At 36.2% G+C, this 22234-nt stretch overlaps 1 protein-coding gene across 12 annotated transcripts in view; it reads right to left on the minus strand.

Moving 5' to 3' along the window:
- The window catches only part of Mycbp2 (MYC binding protein 2), a 246601-nt gene that overhangs the window by 178360 nt on the left and 46007 nt on the right, over positions 1-22234 (minus strand). For all 12 annotated transcript variants that reach the window (XM_060391563.1, XM_060391566.1, XM_060391565.1 and 9 more), the window contains exons 5-15: positions 20878-21074; positions 19911-20153; positions 19617-19688; positions 16863-16959; positions 12872-12945; positions 12600-12738; positions 10963-11039; positions 10002-10206; positions 9238-9402; positions 5897-6055; positions 1264-1468 (exon numbers count right to left, since the gene is read on the minus strand). In XM_060391563.1, the coding sequence (XP_060247546.1) occupies positions 1264-1468; positions 5897-6055; positions 9238-9402; positions 10002-10206; positions 10963-11039; positions 12600-12738; positions 12872-12945; positions 16863-16959; positions 19617-19688; positions 19911-20153; positions 20878-21074 (1633 nt within the window). The remainder of the gene's footprint in view (positions 1-1263; positions 1469-5896; positions 6056-9237; positions 9403-10001; positions 10207-10962; positions 11040-12599; positions 12739-12871; positions 12946-16862; positions 16960-19616; positions 19689-19910; positions 20154-20877; positions 21075-22234) is intronic.

The following is a 22234-nucleotide window of genomic DNA, read 5'->3' on the forward strand; positions in this document are numbered from 1 at the left end:
TTTAGTAAATAACTTAAATAAGGAATTAATAATGTGAACAATGAAAACCAAACACTGGTGAAAAAAGTTACGATAAATAAATGGAAATACACCCCAAGTTTAAGGATTAAAAGACGTGTGTGCACTACCCAATGAAATCTACAAATTTAATGTATTCCTATTAAAATCCTAATGATACTTACAGAAGTAGAAAACATCATAAAATTAAGAGGTCCTTAAACAGCCAAATAATTTTGAAAAAGCAAGAAAATTATTCACTGTGATTTCAAAACACATAAGATTACTGTAATCTGAAATATGAAAGATTATATTTGGCTGACAAAAGAAAAGCTTATCAGCCAAGAAAGCCCAGAAAACAAACATCACAGTGATATTCAAATGACTTTTGACAAGGGTGTCAAGACCACTAAATGTGAAAAGACAGTCTTTTTCAAAAAAATGGTGTTAGAAGACTGGACAGCCACATGTATCACAATAACAGTAGGTCTTTACCTAATGGCATTTGCCATATATAAAAATTAACTCAAGGATAAAAGATCTAAAGGTATAAGAAAAATTTCTAGAGGCAACAGCTAAAGATACTTGCTGCCGAGCCTGATGACCTGAGTGTGAGGGCGATGCCTGCACGCAGTGAGAAAGAAGTGACTCTTCCAGTTCTTGCTCTGGACTCCACACATGCATCATGGTGTGTGCACACCCACGATATACACAGCAAATGTGCTAAGTTTTTTTGTAGAAGGAAACAATTCATGATATATCAATGTGTTATGTACGACAATACTTTCTTGATTGGATGGATGGATGAATGGATGGACAGACATATAGACATGATGAAGCTCTAGAGAGAAAATATATTTCTACTCAAGTATATTTGATAATCCTACTAAGAAAAGATCAATGAACATTTGGCATTAAACAAGCAAAACTTAGAAAAGAAAGCCATTGACTTAAAAAAAATTAACAATTTAAAATAATAGCTTCAATGAATCAAATGAACGGAAGACAAACAAAAACATGACACTAAATTAGAACTCAAAAATAGTGGAAGATAACTATAAGCATTTAAGTTTAAGGTTGTGTGTGCAGTTCAGCGGTCGAGCATTTACCTGATAATAGTTTAAAGCCCTGGGTTTGAACCCTAGACAGCAGCACTCCCATACACACACACACACACACAGAAAGGGTAGCTACGCTGTGAGATAATTTGAAAGACAAAAACAAAGGGGAGTGTGCTTGCTCTCAGGCGGGAAGCCCCTGTCTCACCCTCCGGGAGCTCGGTCGGGGCGGCCGCTGCTCACGCAGCTGGCGCCGTAGCCCGTGCAGTCCCCACACACTGTGCACACCATGCACTGCTCCAGCTTCCACTTGTGCATGCCTGGGGGACACATCATGGGCTTCTCATCTTTCTCATCTGCTTCTTCTTCCAGGTCTTCATCCATCGCGGTTGCCATATTTTCAATTCCAAACCCTGTTTGACAGATCAATTTATAATTTTATGTGGATTATTTCCATATCTAAAAACAGACATTTCCCAACTTGAAAATATATATGAAACCATGCTTTAATCAAAGCGATTATGTATTCACTCATTTTATCTATTATTCGTCATCAAACTTACTCCTTTATCTCTTATCTATAATGCACAACCTAAAGAACAGGCACTCAATGTACCTATGTCTAATCAAGAAATTGACTCAGGGATGCAGAGGTGGCTAAGTTGTTAAAAGGCTAAGCTCACAAACAAAGAAATAGACATAGCACATCAGGTTTTTTTGGGTTGGTTTGTTTGTTTGTTCTTCCAGCTGTAATCAACGTACAAGATAAAAACTGAGATAATCAAACACCGGAAAATTTTGTCTAGCATCAGAATAAAGCAATCCTGATGGAAGTCTGAGAGAGCCTAGTTTTAATAATAGAAGAAATGTATCAAGCACTTACTATACCTAGTTTTACCTAAATTATTATTTAAGGGTCAACAGTATAACTATAATCCTCTGTATATTCAATAAAATGGAAATAGATTCTGATGTATAACTCATAATTGAAAATAAAAGATCCAAACTAACTACATAAACAAAAATAATTCTTCATTCATTTAAAAACACTAAATAACCAAAAAAACAAAAACAAAAAAACCTAATATAACTACATACATACACACACACACACACACACACACACACACAAAGACCAACACTCTCCCTAACAAAACTGGTTCCTGGGACCTATTTGAATCTATTGTGAAGCAGAGCCCAAAAGAGATGCTCTTGGTTTGGTTAATAAATTTTAAGTTTAAATCTCATCTGATTGTAGTTTCACCATAGTCCAATGCTTACTTCTAATGGTATGAATGGATCTTCTCCTACTGATTTAAAAAATTTTTTGAAGAAATTTAGAATTGAGCACAGGCAATGCTGGTAACAGCTAAAAGCAAACCTGGAAGCAAGAATTCACTAAACATACCATTAAAAACAAAGACCACAGCAGCAGGGAAACCAAAAGACAAAACACTGCTTCCCTTCAACAGACTAAGAATTAAGAAAAAAGACACTACGAAGAAAGACAGTTACAATTCCATTTTCCCTAACAAAGGGCTAGTGAATAAAAAGCATCAGAGCGACCAAAACATAGAACATTAAACAATGACAGTAATATTTGTTGATAGGCTACTCCCAAAAAGTAGTTAAAACTGAAGGTGATAACCACTTGAAAACAAATCTGCTTTCCATGAATAATTTAGTCATCAAAACTGTTTTTAAAAAGTTAAAGAGGAGGACTTTGCAGCCAGTCCTGAAGATACTTGCTAAACCAGTATCAGATGAAAGGGGAGGAAGTTCTCCCCTATCAGGGGACTTGGAAAGGGGCAGGGAGGAGATGAGGGTGGGAGGGTGAGATTGGGAGGGAAAGAGGGAACAGGATATAGCAGGGATACAAAGTTAACAAACTGTAACTAATATTAAAAAAATAAAAAATTTAAAAAGTTAAATAAGTCTTAATTTATGCACATTTTAAAATATTAAACAGATAAGAACATTACTTGCTCAAAAACTAAAAATATAAAACATTTTATTTTTGCAAATCAAATAAAAATGGAGAGATTTTCTACAGACTTTTATCAATAGTATCAAATAAAAAAGGTAGGGGTTTTCTAAATTTATAAGAAATCAAAGAATCATTCATAAAAGTGTTTATAATTGCTCGTCATGTCTGGAACTAGAGTTATAGATGGGGTGAGCCACCACATGAATGAAGGGACGAAACCTGGGTCCTCTGAAAGAATAGCATGTACTCTTTTTTTTCATCATCATCTTCTCATTATCTTTAATTACAATTTATTCACCTTGTAGCCCTCTGCCTCATTTCCTTCCAGTCCTATCCTCCCTCCCTCTTACCCACTACCCATCACCCTCCCTTAGTCAAGTAATATGGGAGGTCCTCATCCCCTACTATCTGACCCTGGTCTCATCAGGACTGTCTGGATCTTCTTTCTCTGTGGCCTAATAAGAACACCTCGCTAGGGAAAGGTGATCAAAGAGCTGGCCACTGAGCCCATGTTAGAGACAGCCCCTGCTCTTCTTGTTTTTTTTTTTTAATTATAATTTTGTATATTAATTACAGTTTATTCATTTTGTATCCCAGCTGTAGCCCCCTCCCTCATTCAAAGAACCAGCCACTGAGTTAATGTCAGAGACAGTCCCTGTTCCGATTACTAGCAAACCCACTTGGAGACTAAGCTGCCATGGGCTACATCTGTGCAGGGGTTCTAGATTATCTCAATGCATGGTCCTTGGTTGGAGTATCAGTCTCAGAAAAAAAACCCTGGGCCCAGATTTTTTTGGTTCTGTTGCTCTCCTTGTGGAGCTCCTGTCCCTTCCAGGTCTTTCTATCTCCCCTCCTTTCATAAGATTCCCTGCACTCGGCATTAGCCATGAGTCATACTGGGCAGACTGCTCAGACCCTGAATAATCATTTAGCCAATGTAGCTCATGCCTTAGTTGTACATAAAGGAATTAATGCTCAACTAAAAGGAAGCTTGATGGTGTTCAATCAGAGGATTGACCTCTTGCAGGAGCAAATTGATACCCTATGGCAAATCGCTCAACCTGGCTGTCAATGAAAGTATGCTGGACTTTGTGTCACTAGCATACAACATGAGAATTTTTCCTGCGCTGCAAATCTGTCTAAACAATTGTCGAGCTATATTTTAGGTAATTGGACTGGAGAATTCGATACTACGATGGAGCAGCTGAGAGTGGCCATTGTCACAGTAAATTCTACCGGAGTGGACGCAGGACTAGCCACAGGATTATCAACATGGATTGCTGCAGCCATGAATCATCTGAAGGAATGGGCGGGCATGGGAGTGTTAGCAGGCCTTCTGGTGTTGGTCTCCTTGGTTTGCCTGTGGTATATATGCAAGATTAGAGTCTCACAACAGTGTGATGCAGCCATGATCATTCAGGCCTTTACAGCCACTGAAGCAGGACATTCTCCCCAAGCATGGTTGGATACCATAAAAAGCTAAAATGATACGCTCAGGATGCGAGGCTAAGCACTGCACTCAGGGTCAGCCGCTTTGGACCCAGAGAAGAGCATGTCTGATTGCATGCGGGTTGATGCCCCAGGTCCCGCCTCTGAGAAAAAGGTATCGGTCGGGTCTGATGCTCTTTGGGTGGATGACACCTAAATGAACATCTGTACAAAGTCCCAATTTATTTCTATTATCAGAGATCAGACCTCTATTCTTGCCTGATGCGTCTAAAACAAAAAGGGGGAACTGTAGAGAGCTGCGGAATGCTGTGCCTTAAAGATGGAGCTGGTTTCCGCCTTCCACCTTCCCGATGGTGAGTGCTCTCTGTCACGAACAACTCCACATTTGGCTAAGGCCGAGGATCTGGCTTGCTTCCATGTATGTGGACCTATCTGCATTGCCCCCGTGGCACGCCTGGGTTGGCTACCCAGAGGCTATTTAAGCTGTGGGCTGGCTTTCCCCGGGGTCTGAGGATTGTTCAATGTTCCTGAATAAACTGCATTGAAAAAAAAAAAAAGATTCCCTGCACTCTGCCCAAAGTTTGGTTATTAGCCTCAGCATCTGTTTTGATACACTGCTGGGAAGAGTCCCTCAGAGACTGCAAAGCAAAGAACACTGCCATCAGAACAAAACGACAGCCTACAGACTGGGAAAGGATCTTCACCAACCCTATATCTGACAGAGGGCTAATATCCAGAATATATAAAGAACTCAAGAAGTTAAAAATCAACAAATCAAGTAATCCAATTAAAAAATGGGTACAGAGCTAAACAGAGAGTTCTCTATGAAGGAATTTAGAATGACAGAGAAACACTTAAAGAAATGCTCAACATCCTTAGTCATCAGAGAAATGCAAATTAAAACGACCCTGAGATTTCACCTTACACCTATCAGAATGGCCAAGATCAAAAACTCAAGTGAATATACATGCTGGAGAGGATGTGAAGAAAGGGAAACCCTTCTCCATTGCTGGTGGGAATGTAAACTTGTACAATCACTTATTGTAGAAGTGTACAAGTGAGACTGAGTTACCCAGGAGCTACATCTGAGTGGGTGGTCTAGGTCATCTCCATGCATGATCCTTGGTTGGCACATCGGTCTTTGCAGGGGCCCCTGGGCCCAGATTTTTTAGCTTTGTTGGTCTCCTTGTGGGGTTCCTGTCCCCTCCATGTCCTTCTATCCCCAACCCCCTCTTCTTTCATAAGATTCCCTGCACTCTGCCCAAAGTTTGGCATGTACTCTTAAAGTTGAGACATCCCTTGGTTCCTACTCATTCATTTTTGGAAAGAGTAAGATTTATTACTATGCTCCAAAAGCTAATGAAAGAACAAGATAAATCTTAACATCTAAAAGTTAAGCTCCTACCTTTCCCTCCTTGGTTCATAGCACCAGTGTCTCGTCCACACTGTCCTTTATTATTTACACCAAATGTCCAAACCTCTCCATTCTTCATTAAAACACAAGTGTGAGCTTTGCCCATTGCTACCTGAGTTACAAAATGGCCTTTCAAATCAGATACCAAACCTAGAAAAAACACACAAAATTAATAAATACCAACAAATACATAAAATACATAGAAGAACAGCTTTAATGTAGAATTTAATTTCTTAGGCAAAATAATTCACCAAATGGGAAGCAAGTGACCAAACTACTGGTAGGTTATCACCAAATTTAAAAAGCCTTAAATGTAGTTTTAATTAATTTTAAAATAAAATTCAGACTCAAGGCAAAAATTTACTGTAACTTTATTTCTAGACAGCTTTTCCTACCTGCCTGCTCCAAGTGTCAATAGCTTTGAACACTACGCAGAAGAACCAGCAGCTCTCAAATTTCTACTACAAGCACAAACACTGATGTATATTTACCAGCTTAAACTTATAAACAACCACCTTGGAAATCAATCTGGCAGTGTCTCAGAAAATTGGGAGTAACTCCAACTCAAGTGTCAGCTACAGAACTCCTGGGTATATACCCAAAATATGTTTCACCATACAACAAGGACATTTGCTCAACTATGCTCATAGCAGCTTTATTTGTAATAGTCAGAAACAGGAAACAGCAGAGATGCCCCTCAGCTGAGGAATAGATAAAGAAACTGTGGTACATTTACACAACGGAATACTACTCAGCTATTAAAAACAAGGAAATCATGGGGGTTGAAATTTACAGGCAAATGGATGGAACTAGAAAAGATCATCCTAAGAGATATAATCCAGACCCAGAAGGACTCGTGAAGTATGTGCTCAGTTCTAAGTGGACATTACACATTAGTACAGGATAACCATGCTACAACTCACAGACCTAAAAAAACTAATTATCAAGGAGGGCCCTACGGAGAAACTAATTATCAAGGAGGGCTTGAATCCCACTAAGAAGGGGAAATAAAATAGACATCAGAAGTGGAAGGAAAGGAACTGGGAGAGAGAGGGGGTTGAGAAGAGGTGGAGAGAGGAATGGGTGGGAGGAATCAGGTATGGGAATTGCAGGGATGGAGGGTGAGAGGCCTGGGAGAGAGAAGAGAAAATGGTGTTGGGGCATCTCTGGGACAAGCTGGAGACCTGGAATGGAGAAGACTCCTGGTAAGATGGGGGTGACTCTAACTGAGACTCTTAGCAGCAAGGGATACTAAGGCTGAAACAGCCACATGCTGTAGCTAGGCAGGGATTTGAGTGGAAGGAGAGGGACACCAACTCACCCACAAAACCCCTAACACAAAATTTGTCCTTTCTACAAGATGTGTACGAATGAAAGATGGAACAGAGATTGAGGGAATGGGCAACCAATGACTGGCCCAACCTGAGACCTACCCATGGGAAAGACCCAACCCCTGACTCTACTAATGATACTAGGCTATGATTGCAGACAGGAACCTAGCATAACTGTCATCTGAGAGGCTCCACCCAACAGCTAATGGAAACAGACGCAGAGACCCCCAGCCAAATATTAGGCTGAACTCAGGGAGTCCTGTGGAGGAGTTGGGGAAAGGATTGAGAGAGCTGGAGGAATCAAGGACACTTATAGAAGACCTACATAGGCAACTAACTTTGGTTCACGGGGTCTCAGAGACTGAACCACCAACTAAATAACATGGATGGACTGTTCCTAGCCCCTTATATGTATGAACCTAATGGGTTGCTTGGCCCTCAAGTGAATCCCCTAAAAACTGGAGTGGGAGATGTCTCTAACTTGGACTCTTGCCTCCCTCCTGATCCCGTTTTCCTAGCAGGGCTGCCTTGTCTTGCCTCAGTGAAAGAAGAGCCACTTAGTCCTGATGGACTTGTTGTGCCAGGGTAGGTTGGTATGAGGGAGGTGGATTATGGGAAAGTGGTTGGGAGGGTGGGACTAGGGGGAGGGGAGGGATGTAAAATGAATAAATAAATTAATGAAGAAAAAAACTTAGCAGAAAAACATTTGCAATAGTACAATGAAATAATATTGTTTTTTTTATAAAACCTCTACGATTTTTCAAAATAGTAGTTTTCAATGTAAAATCATGTATATTTATTTATTTCTTGTGCATGCATTCAAAATGTACGTTTCCATTTGTAGGTGAGAAGATAACTTGTGGGAGTCAGTTCTCTCTTTTTACCCCAAGTCCCAAGGATTAACTCAGGCTGCCAACCTTACCACAAGTGAATTTGCATGCTGAGGTATCCCACTAAGTCTCAAAACAATTATTATTGAACTTCTAAATACTTTCTTTCACAGTCCAATTAATTTCTTCAACGTCCCTCATATTACTTTCAATATGCTTTTCACATTAATTTGCTAATCTTATTACTTATTTTGTTAATAATTTTTAAATTACAAAAGCATGCTTAGCCTTGTTAAAGTAGTAGTAACAGTAAAACCTAGAGTTAGTTTTGCAGAATATGTCAAAAACTTCATTTCCAAAATTAAGTTAATTAAGTTAATTATTTAAGTAGCAAAAATTACTAAGTTCAGTTATGTAACACATATATATATATATACACACAAACTCCTTGGAATAATCACTTAACTTTTCAGTCATAAACTTCAATTATTTTGGATTCCTTTTTATAGCAAAATTCAAAGGCATTATAAGTCTCATATAAAATCTTCCCAAGTGAGGTGACTCATTCACTATACTCATTTCTAATTACTAGGAAAAAAAGTCCAGCAACCAAATAGTATGAGGTTATGAGATTAGAGTTCATAAATATAAAACTATCTAGCTACCTCTATCCCTCATGTTCACTTGTTAAATTTTGTGTTTATCAGTCAGGTACCTGATAAGCTGATAAATAATTCTTGAGACTTTGTACTTAGGTACTTTAGAATCCAGTAAGTAGCAAAGGAAATACTACCCCGTTTTCTAAGTGGAGAAACAGATAATTTAATGATTTTAAATCAGCCTTGTTTTAAAACTATCTGCTAGAAGAGACTAACATTAACCCAAAGACACGTTATATGAACACTTTGGTGTGAAGGAAAAGCTTTCCAGAGAAACTAGCTAAGAGAAAGTTTCTCTCACCCAGCTCTTGACTAGCTCTGTGTGAAAGGGATGTTAGCTCTTCCAGTGAGGAAATACAATGGAAAACATCTTCACCAAAGATCCACATTTGGAAGAAAATGTCAACTACGTAGAGAAGCATGCTACAATGTTAATTTTCTAGACTCATTTGTTATAACTAGTGATTCATATTGGAATCTTTTTGCATAAAAGTAAAATATTTTTAACTTACTTGAACTATCAGAATAAATAGCATCTTTTCCAAACATGTATAGTTCTCCATCTTTAGAAATGACAGAACTACTTCCATTATTGCAGGCCGTGTACACCACAATCTTCCCTTCCATTTTAATAATCTTTTTAGGTTTATACGGTTTTGACTGCCGCCTGCTCTTAGCTAAAAGGAACAAATGAAATGGATGTAAGATATCTATGTGTAAATAAGAACAATGATTTATATATATATAACCAAAGAAAAGAAACAAATTGTTTACCTCTTTAATACACTTCATTAAGTCTCAGAACGATCTGGGCTTACCACCATGCAGATTAAAATCAGAAACTTGCTAACCTCACATAGTCAATTAATACTTAGGCTATCATCGACAGATCCTCCTTTTTTGTAGCACAGTGAAATTCACAATATGAAACACCAGTTTCCAACAGTCTTCTGGATTCATTTTTATATTATTTACACCATTGCCACAAACACACATACCACCCCAGCCTCCACAAACACATTTATATGACCTTTTTATCTCTCATTATAATTCACTTGTGCTCTTATATTAAATTCTGTAAACAAAGTTTTTCATTCATCTAATAGATATTAAGCAGCTGTATCAAGTCAATGTGACTATAAAGATGATATACATACGAAAAAGAACAAATAAATAAAAACATGGATGATTTTAAAAGCTACTATGCTCAAAAATTCTACCCTTGAAATTAAGCATCAATTAGCTGTTCAGAAGTGCCAACTCTCAGTAGACTTACTTGACTCTCCATCTTCTCCTTTACTTGCAGATCCTGTGAAGAACACGCTCCCATCCTCTGCTACTAAAAGGGCATGCGAGCCGTCATGTCCAACAGAGAAGTGCACTATCTTTGGAGATTTGGTAATTGGTAACTCAACCCATTTTCCTGCTGAAGGACCACCTTGTTTGATTCCAAGACTCTGGTACTTGCCAGTGTAATATATCTTATATGTTTTTTTTTAAAAAAAAAAAAAAGGAAGAGAAAAACAGAAATTAGACTGCCATTGGAGTGTACTCCAGGTCATTTCAGTGAAAGGTAAAAGCAAGAACTTGAGAGTTTTCTATACTATTCAAATTTCATGGCCTGAGGGAAACAACTGACCTACTCAATATTGATTTTTCATATGTATCCTGGATATTTATAATTTTTATATTTATTTTCCATGAATATACTCACAGAAGGAAATTCATAAAATGCTATTCCCTTCCCAAACCTATAAAAAGCTACATGTAAATATATGCCTGATAATTTCTATCTTCAGAATTCCCTTAGTTATCTTAATTTCTTTTCACATTTATTAAATAAAAAAGAGACTTCAATCTATATAGGCTAACCTATACAATCTATACAAGCTTCTGTAGTATTTTAAATTATATATTTTATTAGTTTTGAGTATTTTTAGAAACTTCTGATTTCTCATTTATCAGAATAAACATAAAACACAACCTTACATAATTAAAAATTTATAGAAATCTGTAATTAAATACTTTCAAAATATAACTTTTTTAAAGGTTACAAATTGTTAGCGTCTTAAATGTCACTACTCTTTCATAGTATTATTTGCAACACAAATAAAATTTCATCATGTAAAACACTATAAAAACATTAAATATGTAATCTATCTGAATTATACTGTTATCAATTTGTACTTTCTCTTCAATCATAAAAGTTAATTTTTGAAACAAAATATGTGATTTACCTTTCCATTTGCTGTTTTCATTAGTGCAAATTCTCGTCCTGCACCAAGTATGGCTGACTCCTCATCAAATCCTGTGCCTTAAACACAACAGGAGTAATAAATGACAGCATTTGCAATATACTTCTAAGTACAACATGCACTAGTCAATTCAGTTAGTATTGTTAAAGATTCAAATGGTCTGCCTCTGGTGGCACACAGGATGAAGCAGGAGGACAACTTCTTTGGGAACATGCTGGACTACTAGATAGACTGTCACAAATGCAAGGAAACAAAACAGAGTAAAACAACAAATACCAGCATTGGCTTGAATTTTTACAGAGATATAACAATAGGTCCACAACTTCAAAAAGAGATAAAGTTGTTCTAATCTTGATATGTTTTAAATTACTACCAACATTTTATAACATAACACTAAAAGATTTAATGTCAACAGTAGTCATTGAATTGAGGTATAGAAATATATTTTTGTTAAGCATCACAGGTACTAAACATCATAAAATGTAAAAATATCTCATTTGATCTTCATATCTTCATACATTGCCCATTGTTTAAATGAACAAATAGAAAGCTTAGGAGTTCATATAACACCTCTAGCTATTTGGTATGAAATTGAAACATGAAGATAGCATCCACGCATGGTAGTGCTCATCTGTAATCCCAGCACTCAGACAGGGAGAGGCAGGCAGATCTCTGTGAGTTTGAGCAAGCCTGGTCTACAAAGTGAGTCCAGGACAGCCCAGGCTACACAGAGAAACCCTGCCTCAAAAAAACAAACAAAAAACTCATGAAGATACCTAGATTAAAAATTTCAGATTCTCTGTCCCATGCTTTTTATAAAAGAAAAATTCCTAATTTAGAAAATGTGTATATTTTCAAACCATAAATTATAATTTTCTATGCTGTATATTTTATGATGCTTGGCCAGTCATACAAGCAACCAATGATTCTGTGGGCTTCTAGCATTTGTCTATTTGTTTGTTTGTTTGCTTGCTTGTTTGTTTTGGTTTTTCAAGACAGGGTTGCTCTGTAGCCCTGGGTGTCCTAACTCTGACTGTAGACCATGCTGGCCTTGAACTCACAGAGAAATGCCTTCCCTGCCTCCTAAGTGCTGGGTTACAGGTGTGTGCTGCAATGCCTGGCTTTTGTGGACTTCTAAAATTAACAGCTTGAGCTCAACTTGGCATATTTTTTCATGGAAGGGAAGATGTACGAAAATCGAGACAATTAAAGTATGTGCGATAAAAAGCTAATGTTAAGATTATTAAATTCCCAAATACAAACAATTTAAAAAGCAAATCTAGTAGAGATTCTCCTAAGTTACAGAACTACACTAATAAATTTTCAGTGGTATTAAATAAATTACCCTCAGCATTGTCCATCCATAATCCTTAATAAATATAAGTTTTGCCCTATTGAAACTGTTAGTTGCAAAGTATTATTATTAGTCACTTTTCTTAGCACTTTCTAATACCTCACCTATTTACAGGCTGTTATTCCTAGTTACTGCTATATATTAATCAAAAATTGTTTTATAGTAATAAAGACAACAGCCACTAAATTATGAGCTGAAATAAAAAAAAACACACAATGAGTTTTTTAGAGGAAAGAAAAAGAAACACTTATTTTTTTCATCTTACTTATTATATGCAAATCCTTTTCCAGATCAAACAGTGAGATACCACAGGCATGTAAGCATTTCCTGGCCAGTTTAAGCTGTAATTCTTGTTGTAGTACAGGTTCAGTGCTTGTGGCAAATATTCTGACAACAAAGCCATCCTTAAAAATAAATAGATAGATAGATCCAGATTAATACATTGCATAAATCAGTCTTCAGTTCCTTAATAAAAACCAAGTAATTTTTTTAAGTGGCTTATATTTACAATAGCTAATGATGATTCTGAATACTTACATCTCTTGAAGCAGCTATCTGGTTAATATATTCTCCATCAGTAAATAAAATATTTTGACCTTCAGTGTGGCAATCTATACAAATGAAAGAAAAAAGTCATTATATTACACAACAATAAACAACTCACAAAATGATTTTACTCCTGTCGAAGTCAGAATGAGAGTTCTTCACATAATAAGAATAGACTTACACTCAAAAAGAGACTTTTAAAAAGAATTATAAATTAGCAAAAAGTAAATACTTCAACTAAGGATTCTGGCCACATGTTGTGCTTACATTTAAAAAGCTTGCATAATTAGGATCTGAGAGCCCACCTAACTTCAAAATGAATTAGTATCAGATAGTCTGAGAGTTGAACATGCAGCATGATAAACAAACACTGTTGGTTATAATCATTTCAGTACAATCACATGCAATGTAGGCAACACTACCACCAGACATACATCACAATCATTAGTGTCACAGAGAAATACAGACAGATCTAAGGCTTCTGTATTTGAAGTCTATGGTGTCCAACTGCAGATATCCCTTGCTTTACAAAAGAAATGATTAAAACTACTCATATATTTCTCATGTAGAAAGTCAATGTCTATTCCAGCAAGTATACTATTTACAATGTTCTAGACTTTCTCACCATATACCCTTCTCATACCAAACAAATCTAAACTCATTTCTTTCTTTTTGTCTCAAAACAGCCAAATACCTCAGCTACTACCCAGATTTGTCAGCATTGAACATATTTCTGCAGAAGAGTGTGCTGTATACTTTGATCAATGTAATACACAAGCTAATTGTGACAAGGGATACCAGTATCACAGAAGGACACTGGAACATTTGTTAGTGACTGCTGCTATATAACATGAAACTACAAGCAAAAATCAGTGTCTGTATAAATTGTATCCTTTGGGAAAACAAGTATTCAGCAAGCAAGTCTAAGAGCACACACACTTCCTACAGTCACCATGGAGAACTAGGATGAACCTCTCCATTAATCACAATACAAAAAGAAAATTCATTTCTAGTTCAACCTGAGTCAACAAAACACAAAACTTTTTTTTTTAATACAGCAATGGAACCCACCCAAATAAGCTAGATCTGTGCCCAAGAGCTTCATACTAGCATACTTCCTTATTATAAATATGCAAAACACAGGCAGACCCTTACCAAATAGAGAATTCAGTGATCACAAACTGGAAATAGAAACTGGGAGACAAGGCCCACTGGTAGCCCAAGAGACTTGGTAATCAAAGAGAGGAGAAATCGAAAGAAAGAGTTCCTAGTCCACTGTACAGAATACAAAGAGGCGCAAGAAAGATGCTTCTCAAGCTCTAAGCAGTAAGATTTTAAACTAAAAAGCAAAGAAGAAAAACTCATTATAGTTTCAGATAAATGCAGGGGTGAGGGAGGGAAGCGGCGCAAGAAGAGTAGCAAAAAGCCTCATTCTGAGGCTACCTGTCACCCAACGTGGACAGTAAATGACATAAGAACATAACCTGGAAGTTAAATTGAAATGTAAACAATAAAATGATATTAAACAAAGTATTTTCATCCATACTGCAGCAAAACAGCTGTAAGACTAGCAAGATATGAAACTGAATGAATTACCAATTTATGTTCATTTTAAGCATGGTATTCATTAGCACCTATAAATCTGACAGTTTACTATTGCTCTTCTTGTTGGAAAAGCTACAGAGAAGAATTGTCCCTTGTCAGGGAAAAAGCGAATGGTTTTATTGAAGAAAATGTAGTCCATGCCAAAGAAATGAGCAAATGACAACAGGCTTCTTAAGGCTTGAGCGCTGAGTCTTCTGCCATGTCAGAGCGAGACCTTCTCTTGGTCCTTTCTTTATCCATGTGTAACACTTTAAGACAGCAGCTTCAGGACTATGTCAAGCAACATCTGCAAGCTTGGAAGACAAACAGTATGGGAGTATCCTCCCAAGCTTCATCTGTTCTTCACTGTGAGCACAGCACATATTTATGAAACACAGAAAGCCACACTTGCATGGTTAAAATTTGCATTTATGTTAAATGATGCAGAATTTAAACTGAATAAAAATATTAGCAAATAATTTTTAATCATGATGAATAAATGAAACACCTATAGGTAGACATTTTTAAATTTTGCTTTCAATTATAGTCTTTATGAATGAGCTGGAGAGAAGTTTCTCTTTCGTACCATCTATTTTGCCACTGAAATTTTTTTCTTCGATGACATTATCCTAAGATAATTTGTACAGAGATAGAGAGATAAAGTTGAGCTTCCCATTGTAATTTTTGTACTAAAAGAAACAAAGAGAAAAAGAAAACTGGAAGACTCCCATTTCAATATATATTAATCAATAAAACATAATTTATAACATTAGAATAATGCTGCAAAAGCCTAAAAACCTAGAAATATATTCAGAATAACAAGTAAAATGATAAGTTTTTAAAACTATTAGGTAGACTATAATCATTTTACAACTACGTATACATGCTTATATAAGTTTTATGGGAATAAAGATGTTATTGAAAAATATTCTTTTTAGAACAGCCAGATGTGATGACACATGTCCTAAATCTCAACACTAAGACAGGGAGATAAGCAGAGATAGATAGATTTCTGTGAGTTCAAGGCCAGCCTGGTCTACACAGCAAGTTTCAGGCCCGGCAAGGCAGAGATACACAATGATATCCTATATCAAAAACAAAAACCGAAAACAACAACAACAAAGCTTTTTTTTTTTTTTTTTTTAATCAGTAGAAACTGAAAGAGAAGAATGATACAGGGAAGCTTGAACTGGAGGTGGAAATGTAATTAAAGCATATGACACAATGTATGAAAATATCCTAACGAAACCCATTATTTTATACAACAAACATATGCTGATATTTCTAAGTTATTATCAAACAAATGGCACAGCCCAAGACATGTTTAGGAAAAGAAATGTAGAATCAGAAAGAGTTGTTTCAAAATGATTCTGTGAGGTTGCCAGTTTTCCAAAGCTGCTCTGTTACTGACGTGGATACGAAATGTTTCATTTGCTTTACAATACTCCCTATATACTACTTTGGGAAAATGCAGAAGTAGGAATGATCAAATAATTTTCTAATGAAGCTATAATAAAATTTAAAAATGTGACAAGCAGGCAGGGAGCAGTTATCTCTCTCAAAGTGTTCTTTCTTAAAAATAAATTTCACTTTTTCAAAAGATAAATGCTTAGGATTCTTTTACTGTTTACCATGAGATTACTAACACACTATCTAAGTCTTAATGTGACCAACTTTAGAAAGCATCTACAATGAAATCTGGTGCCCTCTTCTGGCATTCAGGTGTACATGCAGGCAGAACATTGTATACATAATAAAATAAATAAATCTTTAAAAAAACCAATAAACTTTATAATGGAGATTATTTATGCATTTACCTGGTATTTCAGAAAGCCTGAGAATGCCTCTGAGCTCAGGCAGCATAGCGCACAGCAGCAGAATGACTGTGCCCCTCGTCTGTGTCAGAGCTCCAGGACGCAGTGCACATGATGGAATACTAACAATTTCCTGACCACCCTAAGCACTATCACTGGGAGTCCTTTAAACCACAGGAAACCCCTAGCATACTGATGATGTGACTAATAACCAGAAGGTTTCTTATACAGGGTAATATGGGAGTTAAGGTAGTGGTTCTAGTAAAAAGCAACAAAATAACATTACCCTGCTAGCAGAGCAAATTTTAAAAAGTCTTGCTAGGTAAAGGCAGGGTGTTAAACTCTGTAGATGGGTATGAATTTGGCAATAAATATTAAACCTCATTGTACTTTGTTCCTGATGCCTACTATCTTCACGTGTACTCACTTACTGCAGGTTATAAAATGGTTTGCGTGTCATATTTAAAAACTTATTTGTAAGCAAGCATTATTCTTTGAAAATTACCATTTCCATTTTAAAATATACTAACATGCATGTTTCTTAAAACTACTTGTGAAGAAGAATATGACTAGTTAAAACATACCTGGTAACATTACAGTTCCATCTTGTTCCAGTGTTTCAGGGCTTATTCTTATGGCTGTCATACTGTGGTTATTCACATCTCGATATAATAAATAACCCTGGTAATAATAAACAATTTTGACTGGGTTAAAATATATTTTCATTATCAATATATCAATAGATAAAGCAGTTGCATATGTCTATATTATAATTTGTCGATGTAGAATAAATCAATAATGCTATCTATATGTTATTAAAGATGAAAACTTATGAACAGGAGTCTACTTCAGATGGAGGACAACTGAGGAAGAACTTAAGTTACCCTCTAGCCTGCACATTGATACTGCATACTGCCTCATGAATACTGTCCTATATACCACATACATGTGCATGCATGCGCACATACACACACACACACACAAACTCCAACTCTAATTCCCATGACATCATTTTCTAGACAAAACCTAAGTTAATGACAATTAGTAATAGCGCTTCCTCAAGATCCAACTACACCAGTCCTAGGCATATATCCAAAATATGCTCAAGTACACAACAAGGACATTTGCTCAAACATGTTCGTAGCAGCTTTATTCATAATAGCCAGAACCTGGGAACAACCCAGATGTCCCTCAATGGAGGAATGGATACAGAAATTATAGTACATTTACACAATGGAATACTACTCAGCAATTAAACAAGGAAATCATGAGATTTGCAGGCAAATCGCAGGAACTAGAAAAGATCATCCTGAGTGAGGTATCTCAGAAGCAAAAAGACACACATGGTATATACTCACTTATAAGTGGATATTAGACATATAATATAGGATAAAGATACTAAAATCTGTATACTTCCAGAAGTAAAGCAAGAAGGAGAACCCTGTAAGATGATCAATCCTCACTCAGAAAGACGAACAGAATCGATATTGGATGAAGGAGAAAACAGGAAACAGGACAGAAGCCTACCACAGAGGGCCTCTGAAAGACTCTACCCAGCAGGGTATCAAAGCAGATGCTGAGACTCATAAACAAACTTTGGGCAGAGTGCAGGGAATCTTATGAAAGAAGGGGGAGATAGAAAGACCTGGAGGGAACAGGAGCCAGAAGGAGAGCAAGAGAACCAAAAAATCTGGGCCCAGGGGTCTTTTCTGAGACTGATACTCCAACCAAGAACCATGCATGGAGATAACCTAGAACCCCTGCACAGATGTAGCCTATGGCAACTTAGTCTCCAAGTGGGTTCCACAGTAATGGGAACAGGGACTGTCTGTGACATGAACTCAGTGGCTGGCTCTTTGAACACCTCTCCCTGAGGGGGGAGCAGCCTTGCCAGGCCACAGAGGAAGACAATATAGCCAGTCCTGATGAGAACTGATAGTCTAGGATCGAATGGAAGGGGAGAAGAACCTCCCCTCTCAGTGAACTTGGTGAGGGGCATGGGAGGAGATGAGGGAAAGAGGGTGGGCTTGGGAGGGAGGGGACTATAACTAGGATACAAAGTGATAAACTATAATTAATATAAAAAATACAAATTAAAAAAAGACAATCACTTTAATATTTAAGTTTTATTTTCAAAATACCTCAGTAATTGATATAGTAGAATAATTCTTCACATATGTAGTGGTTTAAATGAGTATGGCCCCCATAGGATTGTATGTTTGAATGTCTGGTCTCCAGTTAGGGGAACTGTTTGGGAAGGATTAGTAGGTGTAGCCTTGTTGGAGGAGGTATGTCATTGGGGGTAGGCTTTGAGATTTCAAAAGCCATTTCCAGCTCTTTTTCTCTTTCTCCCTATCCTCTCTTGCTCTCACTGTCTGCTTACAACTTCAGGATCAGCTGTGAGCTCTCAGCTACTACTCCATCATCATCTGCCTGCCTGTCACCACCATGACTGTTAGAAACTGTAAGTAAACACCTAACTAAATATTTTCCTTTATAAGTTGACTTGGTCATGCCATGTAGTCAGAGCAACTGAACAGTAACTAAGACAACACAACAACTTTAGTTTTCAAAGTATCCTGATAGCCAAAGAAGCTATGAAGTGTAAGGAAATCTTTATACTTTATCCTTCCCAGAGGGCCCTCACTTCGTCTCAAAGACAGGATACAACAAAATCATGCATTTCTGACTCTTTCTGTCCATCATTTTTTACTTTTCTCTATAGGGGGAAAAGCAACTGTATAAGACGCTGAACTATTATGGGAGATGGACTGTGTTGATTGTAGATGAGAATGCTTCATTCAGAAGCTCCATGGCTTACTGTTTCTGTTACTTTGTAAGCTTCTGTATGCATCTCTAGCAGGTGGCTGTCCACTGGGCAGGCCAAGAGTGTTTACTGGAAGGAACAGTCGCTAGACTTAGAATGGAAGAGTTTATGGCAAGGACGTCTAATTTGGTCTCAGGTCACATTCATTTTCAATTCAGATTTGCTAATGAAAAAGGCCGTCTTTGAGACTCATCCCTAGACTTGCTTAAACAAGGACTCTAAAGAAGGCATTTTTAATCCCCCATAAAAGGTAAATATCAGAGCGCTAAATAAACTGTCCTGACATTAGTTATACAGTTACTAAAAAGCAGAGCCAGACTTGTAATTGAGCCACTTATGAATTCTGTGTTTACATTTTTCCATTTTCCATTTCTGAGTCTATATTTTAGTATGGTAATTATCTAGCGATTTTAATAAAAACACACCACTCTTATATAAATTCATTCAATATGTATGAGCTATATATTTTTAAAAGGTAAGATAATTTTGTTTATTGAGGCAATTCTCCTACCTGGGCATACCCTAACCAGGACTTTTTTTCTTTTCTGTTTCTGATACGGGATGTAGAATTATATATATGGCCCTGTAAAATAACAAAAAAAAGATTTTTTTATGAACAGATTAATAATTACTAATCAATAAAAGTAATAAAAATATATCTAACATATAATACATGCATCTCAATTATACTTTTCAAATAAAAAATCAAAATTACACAGTACTAAACGGACAATGCCAGGGCACAATCGATTACTGAGTTATTGTTATTACTATTACGATAAGAACTGTAAAAAAATCATATTACCCTAACTGTCCCACTGTATCCAGAGCCAATTTTGTATAAGCCATCCTTGCATAATAAATAAAGAAAAAATCCATCATTCTGAAGCAGACACTGGTCATCTTCGTCAACAGATACTTCTTTTAATGGCCACTTGTGCATTAAAGCTGCTTTCTTAATGCCATTACTAAACCAGTCCTGGATTTGAATCTTCCCAACCAAAACTGCCTGTACACTTCTCTGTAGTGAATTTAGTATAGTTGGCACCTAGTCAAAAGAGAAGAAATGAGAAGACATTTTAAATTGTTTTCAAACACAAAACAGACAAACTAAAGATACTTGTATTATGTCTGGCAAAATAAATTTAAAGACTGATCAAAGGTACAAACTAAAGGTTATCTACAAGAAGTAAACTTCAAGCAAACTAGACTTCTTTAAGAATTCTTAAGATTTTATAAAATCTCTTCTGCTTTGCTGTGTTCTCTGTTACTAGGATCGATCATTGCTTTAGGAACTTAGACTGTGTTAATATATTCTGCTTTATTATATACTAGCTTTCTTATTCTATATTCATGGTTCTTATTTTCCCTTTCTCTTTGGTATTCTCAATTTCTTTCTCTTTTATCTTTAGCTCACTATTTGCATCTTCACCCATACTTCCATTAGTTACCCTGTCTTTAATTTTCCAATTGTAATTATTTTATTTTTCACTTTTTGAAAGTTTAATTTGATTTTTTTCTAATGTGACTACTTTTTATACTGTATTCATTAATCATATTTAAATATTTGGAGTTTTTGCCAAAATCTATTTGTTATTTTTAATGATACAAATTAAACAGCTTAATTGAAATGGTGCATATTATTTGTATATCAATCACAAAGAGGTGAAAATACTATATAATGAGAAAGGCAGAGAATTCCTACTGACAGAATGAAGAAAAGTATAACTTGGCATCTTCTAAATTTCTTAACAGCTAAAAACATGAAATACCTGAATAGTTTGGCAAGCATGACTACCGTTGTTGGTTAGGATAGCAGAGATGGCCTGAAGTGTCCTTCCAGTTTCTCCCCAAGAAGCCACCAAACTAAAGAGACAAGCACAGGAAAGTGCTGTGAGGGACTGTCCTGTGCTGTCATTCATCCCAGTACTCCGAACAGTAATTTCCAAAAGGAGCTGAAAGAGAGACTCTGTGGATAAAACAAGATTCCGTTATATTCATTTGAGTTACAGAACATTAAATATACATACTTATTATATCTTGTCAACTATATGTAAACTTTAAGGCACCTAGAACTATTATTTGCACTAGTTTTTGTCTAGCTCGCTACCTCCACAATTAAAGCAATTATATAGCAAGGAATTAGAAAATATTTAGTTCTACCCCTTACTTTTCTAAGTGAAGTTATAAAAATTATCTCTGGTCATATAAAAAAATCTTGCTTATACAAGAAACTCATCCTGAGAGTCATAGCTTGTCCTTCAAGTAAGGACTGCTCACTGTGCATTCAGAGTTGAAGAAGTACGTACTTTTATCTGGACAAAATGGTCATATTTACAAAACAATCAGAAAACAAGCTATAAGATTAATATAAAAACATTATAACTAACAAAATAACATATCATAGTAATAGAAGGGGTATATAATTCATTTATCTTAAAGAATTCTCCTCGGTCACAGGAAAAGTATCTTTCTCCTTTAGTGGGTAATGCAATTGAGACCCAGACAAATTAAAAGATTTCCCTTATTCATAAAGCTATTTAGTGACAAAGGTAAACAGAAGAATGCATGATTGTTCTATTACCACATCAAATCACCCAAGACTGAATCGATAGCTGCCTGGGTGTTACTTCCGCAGGACGGAAAATTCTTATAAAGTGTAATAAGAGAGAAGATGGAAATAAACAAGTCAGACTGACAGAAAACCTTGGAAAGATAAAAAAGGAATAGGAAGAGAAAAAAAAAAGAGAATCAATACTTTTCAATTCTCTAAAATCTGGAAGTTTTTGTGATTCATTCAGTAATTCAAAGAAACCTAATGGTCATTTCCCATTAATTCTTCATTTTCCTAATCCCAAATTGAACTATGTATTTTCTTCCTAATTAATTCTTCTGCTTTTCTTTATCTCATCACTATCTTCCCAATGCAACTTATCTATCTACTATCAGTGGCTAACTGAACAAGCAAAAAGGTGGGAGGGAGTTCAGAATATAATTTTTACCATTCTTTTTTGTCCGTTTATAGTCAGAGAATTTTCAAATAAAAAATATAGTTAGGCTTAAAATACTCTTTTGCTAATTCTGCTATCTCCCCTTTTCTTCCTTTGTGATTTTCTTTTTGCTGCCTCT

This window comes from Meriones unguiculatus, chromosome 9 (assembly GCF_030254825.1).
Source record: "Meriones unguiculatus strain TT.TT164.6M chromosome 9, Bangor_MerUng_6.1, whole genome shotgun sequence".
Taxonomy (NCBI): Eukaryota; Metazoa; Chordata; class Mammalia; order Rodentia; family Muridae; genus Meriones; species Meriones unguiculatus.